General features: G+C 41.7%; 1 protein-coding gene across 9 annotated transcripts in view; it reads left to right on the top strand.

Annotated features, from left to right (window-relative positions):
• Nucleotides 1-15,227, top strand: part of CNOT10 (CCR4-NOT transcription complex subunit 10) — a 39,388-nt gene that overhangs the window by 23,419 nt on the left and 742 nt on the right. For 5 of the 9 annotated variants that reach the window (XM_083577914.1, XM_083577919.1, XM_083577916.1 and 2 more), the window contains exons 8-17: nt 728-845; nt 1,225-1,374; nt 2,256-2,458; nt 4,349-4,470; nt 5,432-5,608; nt 6,049-6,129; nt 12,312-12,425; nt 12,983-13,113; nt 13,594-13,629; nt 14,868-14,995. In XM_083577914.1, coding sequence (XP_083434040.1) covers nt 728-845; nt 1,225-1,374; nt 2,256-2,458; nt 4,349-4,470; nt 5,432-5,608; nt 6,049-6,129; nt 12,312-12,425; nt 12,983-13,113; nt 13,594-13,629; nt 14,868-14,995 — 1,260 coding nt within the window. The remainder of the gene's footprint in view (nt 1-727; nt 846-1,224; nt 1,375-2,255; nt 2,459-4,348; nt 4,471-5,431; nt 5,609-6,048; nt 6,130-12,311; nt 12,426-12,982; nt 13,114-13,593; nt 13,630-14,867; nt 14,996-15,227) is intronic. The other 4 variants (XM_083577915.1, XM_083577921.1, XM_083577920.1 and 1 more) reach the window with 1 other exon arrangement.

The following is a 15,227-nucleotide window of genomic DNA, read 5'->3' as shown; positions in this document are numbered from 1 at the left end:
ACATCTGTGATAGGACTTGGCAGTTTAAGATACCATAGCTTTATAGGTGATGGTTGATTTTGTAGATTCTAATGTTTCATTTAAAGATTTGAACTTGTACTCGGTTGGGTTTTAGCAGCAGAATAAGAGTTCTAAAAGCCCCCCCATCACATTTTTTCAAAGAGGTCAGTGCCCCAAATACCTTCCGTCCCAGTTCTTCCATTACTACCAGCCAAGAAGGGGTCGGGGCACCAATACAGGACTGGTCTCCTGGTGCCATTGTCACTGCTGCTTAGCAGGGCAGAGCAACAACAAGGTTGGGTGGCATGAGTAAACCAATGAGAGCACCTGATTGGCTCAGCTGGTCCCCCTTCCCTTGCAGCCTCCCTGCCTTGCACCCATAGTGGTGCTGCTTGGGGGACATGACCTTGCCGCTGTCTCTCCCCACTGGCTGCTCTTGCTTCCAGCTTCACTTCCCTGCACTTCTGAATTCCTTTGGAGTAAGTTTCTCTGTTGTAGCTATTTCTCTTAAGCTGCCTCTCAATTTTATGACCCCCTGCTTATGTCAGCAGTCCTTCAGGCCACACTGCAAGTCCTGCTTGGACTGGTAAGTGATGGCTTTCTGGCTGATGGATGTGCAGTCACTTCTGAGCATACTGTTTCTCTCATGTAGATAACTGGAGTATCCAACCACACTAAATTTCTCCCTTCAAAGTACGAGTAACCATGGATATTGTTCTCTTTACAGTCTGCTCCTTCTCTCTTTCTGAAAAGCAATTTTGAGTATTTAAGAGGCAATTATCGGAAAGCAGTAAAGCTGCTGAACAGCTCAAACATCGCAGAACATCCGGGATTTATGAAAACAGGTACCTTAAACTTATATGTTTGCAAAAACGGGGCTTCATTTCACATTTTAATTCCCTTTCCTTGAATTGGTGTAAAATGCTTGTGTGGATAGGAGTATCTCTAGTAGATTTCTTCCTATATACATAAAAATGCAAGGCTGTCATCACACAGCCCCCATTGGAAAATTTGCATAAACTCAGGGGAGCAAAAGAGAGTGCGGGTTTTAAAACGGCAGTTTTGAACAACAGCAGAGGTTTCAATAAAGCAGGACTAGAAGGATACAAAGGTGCTATGAGGAAATGAGGGCATTGGTGAGCAAAACGAGCAGCGGTGGCAGTCCCTGTGGGCCTTTAAAAAAAAATCAAAATCCAGAATTTCATTTATTTATTTTTTTCTTAGGTGAATGCTTACGGTGCATGTTCTGGAATAACCTTGGGTGCATCCATTTTGCTATGGGGAAACACAACTTGGGAATTTTCTATTTCAAAAAGGCCTTGCAGGAGAATGACAATGCCTGTGCACAGCTTGGAACAGGTGGCTCCGACACAGGTAAGGTGGACTAGTAATAGAACACGCTGCAGCATTAGCAAATTGTATTTTTATGGGCCTATAATATAAGCATGAAATGGCTCCCTCCCACAATTGAAATACATCAGTATCGAAAAACTATTTAATATGTGACTTCTTAATATGTAGAATTGTATTTTCCAACCTATTTTTCCAGCTAGACCACATAATGCAAAAAGCAGAGCCTCAGTTCTTCCAAATGTTTAAATAGTAATCAATTTAGTGCATCACCTAAATTTATAAAGGAGGTAGCCAGACTTTATATGTATTTTAAGTACCAGATAGACTCCTTACAAGAACTGCATGAGAAGGAAAGTGGGAGAGTGTATTCATTGGCCTCACCTCTGTCATATCTCTGGTGGTCATTCTACTGTTGCACATGCAAGCTGCTCCCTAACGTTTTGAGCCCTTGTCTAAAGTTCTCCCTCCAGCAATCCTGCTTACCATAAGCGAATAACTTTGAGAGAGGCAAAGCTAGTATGTATGAAGTGCACAAGATACATTGGGTTCCTTGAACTGGAAAATTGTCATGGCATGAAGAATTGACCACATTAGTGCAGCCTCAACTCAAATAAAAAAGAGGGGTTTTTTTTGGGGGGGGGAGACAATTTGACTTGGTCTTAAGTGACAGGATTCAGATCCCTACTTTCGCTATGAAGTAATTTGTGCGTCCAGGTGCAAGTCACTCATTAAAATATGATTATGTCACAAAGAGGTTAGTGGCCGTGGTAAAGCAGTGATTATATTAATTCTAGTTTTGGTTAGCTCCAGTGTGACTTGTCTTTGGATACAGGTTAATTTAACCTATTCCTTTTCCAGCAGTGTCCTTTTTGCACTTAATGTTATCTGATTCTTTTTCACAGGTAAAAAGTTCTCAGGACGACCAATGTGCACCTTGTTGACTAACAAGCGTTATGAGTTGCTGTATAACTGCGGCATTCAGCTCTTGCATATTGGGAGACCGCTAGCTGCTTTTGAATGCCTGATAGAAGCCGTCCAAGTTTATCATTCGAACCCTCGTCTCTGGCTGAGGATAGCTGAATGCTGTATAGCTGCCAATAAAGGAGTAAGATGAACCCTACAAAAAAAATTTCTAATCAGAAATAGTTTAATAGCACATACATACAAAAATGCAGTTCTGGGAGTTTAATATTTTTTTAACCCTGCAGTCCTTTGTTACGTTCACAATACTGTCAGATGCTTCAATATCTTTGTGGAACAACCTGAAAATCCTAGTGAGGAGCCAGGTCTTTAAATACTCTTAAACTATTAAACTATTAAAAAGAGTTATTGCCATTTTCTTCAGGTGGTTGAAAGGAGCCATTTTTTATTATAGGAAAACAACTGTACTTCCATTTCGTTTCTTGTGAGCCTCTTTGGTTGATTTGCACCATCTGCATTTTTCAGTTTCTGGTTTTAGAAACAGCGTCTGTGTTGTGCTGTATGGTATGCTAGGCTTGGTTTGGACATAATTCTGGACAATTGCGTACCATTACATCCATGAGCAGCAGCAGAGTTTAGTATCACATGGTTCTCTCTTCCCCTTGCATACCCATGAAGAGATTATAAACTTCCACTTTTAAGCTGACCAGTTACTCTTTATATCCGAACTATGGGAATGATGGTTTGCTAATATGCAAGGATCACGGGCTAAGGTTTGGTGTGTTTGAACAAACCATAGTTTAACCTAGTTTCAGTTTCCGAAACTTCGTTGAAATGCAGAAGTGTAAGCATTTAATATTGCAGCAGTGGTGGAAGAGAGGGAAGTGGAAAGTTGACGAGCCAGCTTGGGCCCACAACACTGAAACGTAGTTTAACATGATGTCGCAAAAGGATGTTGGTGTTAATGCCCAATTAGGTGGGTGTTTAAATCAGAGTGGTTGAATTTGGTCGGTGAGCTAGCAATCAATCCTGGAATAATCTTTGTATTATTCAGGTTTAGATTCTGTGTCTGCAGAGTTGGCTTTCTGAAAGTGGGCAGAGACCATCTACTGAGTTGCAGCCTGACCTAAATTGGTTCACAACAGCAGTACTACCACCATACAGTAGCAAATAATAATTAAGAACAGGGGGGGGTTAACACTTTTGGTTTTGAGAGATGGAGTGTTTTCATGCTTCATCTCTGAAATGTAGCATGAGGTCAGGGAGAAGCAGGAGGGCCTTTGCCATATCCTCCAGCTTAAAGCTTGTGAGCGTAATAGCGGTGTGCTGTTGTTTTTTTCTGCTCTGGTTTCTGTTGGCTGCCTGCTTTCATTCAGCAAGCATAGAGCTAAAACAGATCACAGGCTCCCTCCCATGGCCGGCTCATGGAGAAGGTGGAGATCAAGACTGTTGGACCCTGATTAAGGTGGGACCCCAAATGTATGTTGAGACTAAAAGTGGCTAGCTGGTGTATATCATATTTCCACTTAAGTTAATATAGTGTTTCAGACCTGTTAAAAACAAATGTTTTCTAATAACACAATGGAAACCATTCAGCATGCTCAAAAGAGCCTGGTAGAATGATGGCGATATAGGAATACAACTTAACACCTTGAGTTGAATCAGGCTGGTGGTGCAAGTGCAAACAAGAGTTTTATGGGCTTTTATCTTTTTCTTTAAAAAGAGACTTAGATTTCCAGGCAGGAAAGGACATTGTTTGCTCTTCCTGGGACCATGTTAAATTGGTTTGGGACTGATTGCTTTTAATGCCAGCGTAGATTCCCGCAATGAATTCCTGAGTTGAGGTCTGACCTTGGAATTGGCAGTCTTTTTTTGTGGGTGTAGTCTGCATGTAAACTGGCTTGTAATAAGTACAATTGAAATGGCTATTGTGCCTAGAAAAATAGGAATATAATGCAGAGTATAAAGATGCTATGGAAAGAAGGAACAGAATACTGAATAGCAGCAGCTAGAGAAAATGCCAGCCTTTATCTAATAAGTATTCCTCTTGATGCCTTAAATGTTTGTTCCCTAGAGTTCAGAACAAGAAACAAAAGGACTTCCAAGCAAAAAGGGCATTGTGCAGTCCATTGTAGGTCAAGGATATCATCGTAAAATAGTATTGGCATCCCAGTCTGTACAGAACATTGTTTATAAGTAAGTTGTGCAATTTTACATTGCTGTTATCTGAAAGGGAAGTTGCTGCTTGGCTGAAAACATTTCCAAAGTGCCCTTTCTTGGTGCTATTCTTTTATTTCTTTAAGTATTAATTTTCAGCCAATCATGTGAATGGAAATGCTTTGCGTTGCAACGTTTACAAGGCTGCTTTGTGTACGAGAAAAGTTATGTTGGCTGGCCCTCTTTGCATGTCACAGTAAACCGCAGTTCATGATTTCCCATGAATACGCAGGTCCCTCCCACTTTGCTCCTGTAGGGTGAGCGAGAGTGAGAGGGTGTGTTTTGTCCAAACTGGGGGTTGTGATTGAACACTATTGTGTTTTGTTGCTCCCACTTGTGGAGCACAGGTAAAGCAGGAGCAATCTGCATGCTCATGGGAAACCATGAACTATGGTTTGCTGTAGTGTGCAAATGCTGTGCGCTGTGCCTCAGATTTGAGTTCCTCTTGCTTACGGAACACACTTCTTTATAATTGGCTATGTGGCATGAAGTGGAGCCTGGACAGGGAATCTAGTCAGATGGGTTTAGTAAACACTTTAGCACAATTTGTATAGCTTTGTTCTCCAAGGGCGCAGAAAAAGCAAAATTACTACTTTCCTAGGTTATGGGATTTAAGGGACCATCTTCTTAAATTTAGTGGTAATATTCCTGTACTACTGTACTGTAAACCTTCAAAAAACGAGCTTGATGCTTTTTTTCTTGACTTTAAATCATCAGGGAGTTTATTTACACAGGATTCTTGAAACTTCTCTAAGACATAATTGTGTTTATTTCTTTATAATATAGTTTATTCAGAAACAACTTAAAACAGGAATACAGTACTTCATGTAAACCAAAGCTGCTGTAGATTAAGAAAAAGATTTTGACTTCCTGACTCAAAATCCTTGCCTATATTAATGTAGTACAAAGAGCATCAATATACTTTTTTTCTGTTTTCAAGTGATGGCCAGTCTTCAGCTATTCCTGTAGCTAGTATGGAGTTTGCAGCAATTTGTCTAAGAAATGCCTTGCTGCTGCTTCCTGAAGACCAGCAGGAGCCAAAGCAGGAAAATGGATCTAAAATTGGCAACCAGTTGGGAGGGAATAATGAGAACAGCGAGAACAATGAAGCTTGCAGGTGAGTGCTGCGTCAGATGTTTCTATTGCTTGTTTCACTAAGTGTCTTGCCCACAACTCTAAAAAGAACTTTTGTGGCTGCTAACAGAGTTAGGATAATTGAATACGGAGAAAAATGGGGGTAGTGAAAAGTGGTTTGAAAACAAATGTGTTGCACGTAAATAAAATGTAGCAAACCTAAGGTGTTGCTGAAGGTGTTGTAACTATACTATTACTCTTCCTTTTTTTGTATGTTTCTATTGGTGTGTATTCCAGATACTGGCCTTTTTTTCCAGATATTAGCCTTTTTTCCATGGAGGCCCTCAACAGCAGCCCCTTTCCTGTTCCTCTTTTTTCCTAAGGCCTAAGCAAATGTTACTGGTTGTTAACTTTCCAAGCCTCTCATCATTTCACATTTCTCAAGCTGTTACCATTGCTACTCACTCTCTGTCTTTGTTTCAGTAGCAAAAGCCACGAAGGAGACAAATTCGTTCCTGCTCCACCATCTTCTCCACTGAAGAAGCAAGAACTAGAAAATTTAAGGTAGGTCCTAAGATTTCTGGATGTGCTGCCAGACAGCGCAGTTACAGTATTCTGTGGACTTTGTTTCTGAAAGAAAGCAATCTAAGTTTGCTTTCCCTAGTATAAGAGAAATCTTGAGTACAAATTATTTTAATGACATTTTATATGAACGTATGCTAACGATACCTTAATGGAGGTTCTATACTGAATTTAGACCGTTTATACAGATTCCTGGCTCCATATATATCCACCATAAAAGTTTTTTCATGTAGCTATTAATAAGCAGTAAATTGATTGAGCAGCCTCAGCCTAACTTCATGTTGTGGAAAAAAGGGGAAGCCTGGGGTGGCCCCCACTATGGACTCTGGCCCACCAGTATGTGGCCTCTCAACAGATAATCCCACTCTAAAGAAAAAAGCTCAGAAGAAAACTTCCCCACCCTTGCAGTAAGTTGTGTCACCTCATAGAAGCTGGAAAGCGCTAATTAAATTTAAACTAATTATAATTGGGAGAAATGTACTTTTTTCTAGCATGTTCCCACAATGCAAAACAACAGGAACAACAAACCTGTAGTTACGTGAAACATACTCAATAAGCACACAAGACGTAACCGGCTGTACTTTTTGTTACAGTTCCATAGAGTCCTTTCACAGGACCACTACTATGCTGTAAGATCCACTGTCCTGTAATATTACATATGAGCCTGTTCTACTGAAGAAGCCTAGGATGGTGAAACAAGGCTAATATTCTGGAAATCCTTGTCTTAGACTCTGTGAAAGGATTCCGTGGAACTGTAACAACCCTTCATGTGGATAATTGGACTCTATGAACAGACAGGTGGAATAGACACTTATACATGTATTGACCTTATGCATGAACTGACTAGAGAATGAACTGATCTACTGGGTCTTCTGCTTTTTTCATTGAACTTTCTGAAACTTCCGTTGAAATCTACAATTTGATACAATGAATACCTTACTTATTCAAAAATACATCCGGTCACGTCTTGTGTGTTTATTGAGTATGTTCCTATAATGCAGGCATAGGCAAACTCAGCCCTCCTGATGTTTTGAGACTACAATTCCCACCATCCCTGACCACTGGTCCTGTTAGCTAGGGATGCAACTGCAGAAACTCCCTCTCTCATTCTGTAATTGGTGTTTGGCAGTGTTGATAAAGATGTTAAACCTGGGTCTCCTCCCAGCACTAGCATCCTCTCCACTTTCTCCCCAAAATATTTTCATTGTGGTGGGCATGCATCCAGGTGGAATCTAGTAATCCTGAGTACTAGTTAGAATGCTCACACCCAGATAGTCATCGGGACAAAACTTCTGCATTGCGGGATAATTGGTGACCAGAGATTCAAAGGAAAGCAAGCTGCCTATGAAAAATTACTGTGGTAGGTTTCCACTGGTGTTCACATGCAGTTAAATATTTCACTGGAAATAGTGATTATCTGAGAGGCGCAAGAGAGAGGAAGTTAAAATTTCATTATGCCAACGTAGTACTCCTTTTGCCCTAGCTTATTATATAGGCACAAGTTTCATCATACTGAGCATCCATATATAGGGGAATCATGTATATGCTGCATTTCCTTGCAAAGAGGTACATCCTCCTACATAAATCCATGCACTTTCCTAAATGTGGGAATAGCTGCATTGGTGTGTTTCCAGTTTGTTTTTTGCTTTGATCCATTCATTTTGGGTACATGTATGGGAATTAACTTCTGCATGTAAATACCAGGCATGGCCATTCTCACGCTATAGCGGATGTGTGCCCTTGAATGTGAATTCAGACTGGCATATCTAGAAATGTAATGTGGATATGAATTCCTATTGCAGCATTTAAAGGAAACTGTATTTGGACTAAGTTTTCTCTCAGTTACTTAAACCAGGGGCGAAACTAGGCTTTAATTTACCCAGGTCAAAGACCCAGTTTGGCACCCCTCTGGAGGTTTCGCCCAGAGCAGAAAAACAGCCCCCCCCCCCCCGTTACGGCTCTGCTTAAACATTAGTAATTGTGAGTAACTATGAATGGCATTAAACCAAGTTTTACTCAAGAGTAGGCCTATTGAAATCAGTGAGCCTAGCATAGATGTGTTCATTAATTTTAGTGGGCCCCTCTGAGTGAAACTTAATTGAATGCCACCCTACAATCCCGCAAGTGGAAGGTTTTGGTGTAAAGGAAGTATACAGTGCCAAGGCTGTGAAAACAATCTCACATTTGACATTTCTTGTGCTGTAAAGGAAGGAAAATAATCTTTCACAATCCACTGTTGTTCTCAATTGATGAATCTTGACAGCCTGTCAAGAAAATCCTGTCATTATAACAAAAATGATTGTACTTCTACTAGAAAGGGGGGGGGGCGGGGAGTGGGGAGTGTGACAGGAGGGAAGAGAAACATTGATTTTAGCTTCTGTAAGGCTAGCTCCAGATAGTTAGGCTCCCTCCGTTTTTTCTTTATATCTCTCTATTTTTAATCTTCTGCACAAGATGACTGAGAATAGAAGTGTGTTGTTGTTTCATGGGAAATAATAATTTTATCGCTCATGCAGGCTATCCATGCCCTTGGCTACTGAGGGATGGAGCTTTGGCAGAAAGGAGTTTCATCTGAACATGACCTGTGAACCAAATTTTACCTTCAGTTGATGTTGTCAGCATGTTAAAAATTCTATACAGAGTGGTTGTCATGGCCATACATCAAAAACCTGTAATGGCAGAGAGTAGCAGTCCCAGTGTTAATGGATTCTCTTGTTCCATATCTTGAACCCAGCTTAGTGGCTCACCTGTCTGTCCCATACTTCTACTAGTCTCTGTCCTCAGCAAGTGTCCTTGGAGGCGTGGCTGGTAGTAAACTCCTACAAACTGTTTCACCTGGTCTCATCCTGTGTAAGCAGTATTGCTTGCAAATTATACATTATTATTAGTCATCACGTACGCTTGGGAGTTCTGTTTTGAGCTTCTCTAGTATTTCGAAAGCACATTTGTTTCGGGGAGGGAATATGGGTCATGAAAAGTGTTTCAGATTAGGACTGTAATCCAAAAGTACCCCTTTAAAGGTAAAGGGATCCCTGACCGTTAGCTCCAGTCGCGAATGACTCTGGGGTTGCGGTGCTCATCTCGCTTTACTGGCCGAGGGAGCCAAACAGTTTTTCCGGGTCATGTGGCCAGCATGACTAAGCCACTTCTGGTGAACCAGAGCAGCACACAGAAACGCCGTTTACCTTCCCACCGGAGCAGTACCTATTTATCTACTTGCACTTTGATGTGTTTTCGAACTGCTAGGTTGGCAGGAGCAGGGACCGAGCAACGGGAGCTCACTCCGTCACGGGGATTCGAACCGCCGACCTTCTGATCAGCAAGCCCTAGGCTCTGTGGTTTAGACCACAGCGCCACCCGCGTCCCAAGTACCCGTTTAGGCTCCTGCAAAGTTTTGATGCATAGTAAAGGGTGCCAATTCTTTGCTTTATATATTTTAACAGCTGCCAGTCATGCTGAAGTATAGCAACTGTAAAGATTCCCTTGCTGGAAAAGTTTCTTAATCCTAGTACACTGGGCTTTCTTAGTCCCTCCCTTCCTCCTGCAATCGCTGCCCCTGTGGCAACCATTCCTTGTGCTTTATTGGAGACTACTTCCAAATTTCTAGAGTCTCTGCCCAGCTGCATGTGGAATCATAGAAAACACTGTAGAACTGCAAAGGCATTAGAACTGTGAATTTGAGGAGTTCAGGTCACATTGAAGTATTAAAGCATTTTGCCCCTTTGGTTTTGATCCTGGTAATTGCCAGAAAAGAATACTTCTAAGGAAAATTGCAGCTTGGTTTCAAAGCTTTAGGATAAAACTATTTCCCCCTCCCCCTGCCAAGTCATTTCAAATTCACAACTAAACTTAATTCACTTTCAGTCTTGCGCAGAAAATTGTCAGCTTGGGGGTGCCATTCATTTGTTTTAGGTACCTTCTGCATTTAAAGTTGTACCACAGTGAAACAAAGTGTTACTTCTTAGTGATCGATTACTGTATTTTTTGCTCTATAAGACTCACTTTTTCCCTCCTAAAAAGTAAGGGGAAATGTGTGTGCGTCTGATGGAGCGAATGCAGGCTGCACAGCTATCCCAGAAGCCAGGACAGCAAGAGGGATTGCTGCTTTCACTGCACAGCGATCCCTCTTGCTGTTCTGGCTTCTATGATTCAGAATATTTTTTTTCTTGTTTTCCTCCTCCAAAAACTAGGTGCGTCTTGTGGTCTGGTGCGTCTTATAGAGCGAAAAATACGGTACATTGATAACTTTCATGTGGTGCAGGCTTCATTCATTGTGTAGATGAGAGTGAGTAAACTTTGTGTTTCTTGTAAGAAAACTGAACAGGCTGGTTGATATAAAAAGGCAGCTTTTTCTTTTTTAAAAAAAGCTTTTTCAGACAAAAGGGAGGAAAAGAAGCTCAAGAATACAGAGTCATTAAAGGCAGTCTGTGGAGATGTGTCAAAATTCTAGAGTGGGGTTGGGGACAGTTTATCTTTCTGTGGGTTTAGCTGCAGATTGTCTGAGTAGTTGGCAGCCTTGACAGTGTTTGGAGCAATATTGTAAGCTGGAGGCAAGCTACTTGAGTTCAATTTGCCTATAAGCATATTCTCTTGGTTGCATTAGCATGCAACATTAAGCCTAGTTACACCTGGGCATGAATGAGCAATGTGCTAGTAGTGTATAGAGAGAAATGGGGGTTGCTTACCCCCCCCCAAAAAAACCCTGTTCCTGCTGCTGTGGTACCAGGAGCTAAGCCACAGTTTGGTTGGGCTTAGCATTACATCCCAACTCAGGCTCGTGGTTTGTGTCCATCTCCAAACCAGCGGTAAGCAAAAACCAACTCGTGATAAGCATGAGCCCATGTTCCGACGTAACATGAACACATGACTTGGTTACTGGTAGTGCTGCAGCAGCAGGAGAGGGGGAAGCGGAAAAGTGACTATTCACAGTAGTGCAAATGGATTTCAGAATGTTTGTAGACATCAAAGCCTTGCTTATATACTGGGAAATGTGGGCATGATCTCTTTTGCATCAATTAGCTACGAGCCTTTACAGCCAGGTTGGTTAAGAAGCAGCGCTTCCCCATACAAGCAAGATAGTGGCAGTGTTATTTGACTGCCCTTGATACACAGCACCACCCTAACAGTTGCAACTGCAAATGGATTTTTTAAAAAAGCAAAATAAAATTTTGGGCTTGAAAGGATGCCTGCTTTCCTTGGCAAGCTTTTCCCCCTGCGTGTTGGGATTTGATGTGACATCTGGGCATGGAACAGAGGAAATGGGGAGGAAGCAGCAGAGTGATTTCTTACCCTGCTTGTGTGTAATTAAAGGGCATGCCTCCTGGGACAGAGGCATAAAGGAACCCCAGGCCCTGCCATGAATTAACATGGCTTACTGCTGAACCAAAAGTGGGCTTGACAGTTGCCAGAAGGCTGCAGCCGTAATAGCCCACCTACTGGCTAGAGAGTTTAATGGACTCCTCTTGCAGCTCCCAAACACCAGATCTGTCCGAGACGATCCACTCATTCCTCCTCTTTTCTGCCATGCAACAGGGTTGGATCTGTTCTTGTAGCAAGGCAAGCAAAGCCGCCTCCTGCCCTGAAGCCAAGAGAGCCTGCCTTGAACTCTGCTTTGTGAAGTGGAAAATATCCCAAAGTGCTGTGTTAAGAAGGGAGGGAGGGGTGGAATTACAAGCTGTAAAAGCCTGACCTAATACTGACATCCTGATGCGGGCCTTTTGTTTGAAGCTGTGGAATCCTTGGCTCGAATTTCAGGGAAAGAATTTCAGGACCTACTTGTGCTTTATTGAGAGGCTGGAGGGACAGCAAGGCCAAAAAAGCATTTTTTGCTGAGGTGCCAGAGTGTCAATTGCGCAGAACCCATTTTTCTTTTTAGAGATGCTGGAAAAGCTTGTTTTCAATATTTTCCTTTAGTGCACATAGTAAAGTATGTAACAACTTTATTTTATGTGATAAGGCAGTTTACTACCTTTCCTCTTTAAAGTTCTCTTAAGTTTATTTTTAAAATTTGTATACCACCCTTCATGGGCGGTTCACAGCATAAAAATACAAGATTAAAAACACAAAATACATAATAAGAAGGATGCCATTCAGCCAAAGGTCTGCTTATGTGGATTTTCTGCATGTATCAATTTACTATGTGTGTTTTTATTTTTGTTTTCTAGGTGTTCAATACTTGCTTGCAGTGCTTATGTGGCTCTGGCCCTGGGGGACAACCTTATGGCTTTGAATCATGCAGACAAACTTCTCCAGCAGCCCAAACTGTCAGGATCCCTTAAGTAAGCTTGCCCTAGTCGATTTCTTTTACAGCACTTTTACATTTAGTTTCTGTATATAGTGTCTAGGCATGTATTACCTCAAGTTACATCATAACTGCTCACATAGTAGTTGGGATTCTTTTCATCTATGAAGTGCAAAAAAAATTTTATTCTCCTCCCCTGATCAGTGGAAAAAATAGACCACCACATAATAAAGCGAGAGACTATTTATATTTACACCTGGCTTTGAGGATGTTTTGCAATTCTGTATATTATTATAATACTAAATTGATGAAAGAGGATCTCAGTCCCTTCAGTTTTGTCTTCTTGCCCCTTCAGATTCAAAGGAGTACGGAATGGCTTTGGAAGTTAGGGGGGGCTGGAATTAGGCACCTACAGCTCTAAATGGTCCAAACAATTACTATTTATATACAAGTATCCTCTTATACTTAATTTTTAATGTGGGGTTTCTTAGCTGCAGTAGGGCAGTCACTCAGAGGGAGACATCCGTGCAGTAGCTTGATGTGACTTGTTGCCAGATTGACCTTTGCAACTGTGCGCGCTCTTGCTTTCTGCAGGTTCCTTGGCCATTTGTATGCTGCAGAGGCTCTCATCTCTCTAGACAGAATCTCTGATGCCATTACTCACTTGAACCCGGAGAATGTCACTGATGTGTCCCTGGGGATTTCTTCAAACGAGCAGGATCAAGGTTAATGAGTCCATACTTGATTAGAACCGGTCATGCTTTCAACTGCCTTCCTGCTGTAACTTGTAACAGCTCTACATTTTAATGCACTGTTATAAAGGCCATAGCCACTTGCAAAGTTCCTAGAATCTATATATTTCAGTTTAAGTGCCCCTAGAATGCTTGCTTCCTTTTTCTCTAATCTTAATATTGCTAACTTCAATTTGGGCTGTGAACTCTTGGAATCCCCAGCTATGCCTTAACATTGTATGCACTGTCCGCAGTGCAAAATACATGTGGAATGCAAAAACAGATTTCCATGTATGCCTGTATCTGTATTAGTCATATTTGCACTGAATGTTGATGAAATATTTAATAACATATAACCAAATTGTTTGGAATGGGGGTCATGAATCATCATTTTAATTGTTGTTTGTCTAAAGCATATGTTGTGTTAAAATGTTGATTTCACTAACGATGCGTTACTGCTTGTATTCTCCACAGGATCTGAGAAAGGAGAAAATGAAGCAATGGAATCCTGTAAGTACTCACCTCCCTGTTTACTCTGTGTAATTACGTATGTGAAATTATGCCTTAAGTGCAAGACCGGATAAAAAACTTTGTCTCTGCGCTTCCTTTACTGAGGAGCAGGGTGGGCTATAAATCCAGGAAATGCTCATGTGTCCTTTCTGATGTGTGTTGCATGAACCCGTCAACATCGCTGCTTAAGTCCCTTACCTAATAAAGCAGCTGTTGTACCTAAGAAGTACATTTCGTAGAAGAGTGAGAGGGGAACCCTTCCTAGGGCTCCCTTTGTATTTCTGGCATCACTTGATTTGTTACATATTTTAGCCTAGAGATCTTTTATTCCAATTAAGGAGCTACTTTTAAATTAAAACCATGGGGACCGTCACTCAGGGCATATGACTCGTGGGAGGGCTTGTATAATGAATGGGAAGTTCATAAATTCAGCTCTGCCACAAAGGAGAAACCATGCATCCATTAGCTCACCATATAACCACCTTCCTCCTTCCGGCCTTTATTATATATTGCATGTTTTCAGAGCAGAGTAGCTCCAGCTGGTGCAAGCAAGTGATCCAAACTCCATACCAAAGGAAATGGCTTTGACACTCTGATGCTGAAAATACTGATGGACACTGGTGTGCAAACACCTAAATGCAGTTTTCCTTTCTGCATTGTAAATATGCATCTTGGAGCTGTTGGTAATAGAAGCTCCCCAGAAAAGTGGCTGTAAAAATTTGGAGATGCATATCCCCATTTCTAGCTTAAGTTTAAAGCCGTACTTGATACACTAAGCATTGTTTTTATTTATATGGTAAGCCAATGTGGGCTTCCCCCAAAAGTGTAAGCACACAGGCTCCAGTGAAGGAGATTGTATCTGTTTTACTTCTCCCCAATAGTTCTGCTGTGCTGCAACTTGTCATCCAAACCCAGACTTGAGGTTTAGCTCTCAGCAGTTATATATATAACAAAGGTGTTCCCCCCCCCCCCCCGTGGCTTATGGTTCATGGTTTATCTATGACAGCTAATCCATGAGTCTCATTTTGGATGACACACTAAGCTAAATCAAGCCACGGCTTCCCTCAGTGTTGCAGCAGAACAACTAGGGTAGACCAGGTTGTGATCTCTTAGCCAGGAGCTCATGCATTTGTGCTAAGCCATGTGCAGACTGGGCCATTGGCCACTGGTAATTGCGAACAATCTTAAATTCAATTATTCATCTTGACAAGTAATGTGTTTTTTGCATCTTTTGTAAGCTGGCAAGCAAACCCCACAATGTTACCCCAGTTCTGTCACATCTGCACGGACCATGATGCTGTTCAACCTTGGAAGCGCCTACTGCTTGAGAAGCGAGTACGACAAAGCACGGAAGTGTCTGCACCAGGTGAGTCTTGTGGCATTTTCACTAGGGGAAACCACCCAAATACAACAAACTGTAATATCATGGTCCCACAAGTTGTTCTGATAGTTTTCCTTGTCAAAGCACAAGGTTTTCTCACCCACGGTAACCAAACGTTAAGCTGCGACGGACTGGGTGGAAAAACAACACTTTTAATCACAAAAAGGAATCGGCACCAGGGATTTTTAAGTTGGAAAAACCCTGTGTCTCCCAAATG

This window comes from Podarcis filfolensis, assembly GCF_964270895.1.
Source record: "Podarcis filfolensis genome assembly, chromosome: 12".
NCBI classification, from domain to species: Eukaryota; Metazoa; Chordata; class Lepidosauria; order Squamata; family Lacertidae; genus Podarcis; species Podarcis filfolensis.
Note: the sequence above shows the minus strand (reverse complement) of the source record. Positions and strands in the feature narration are given on the sequence as shown.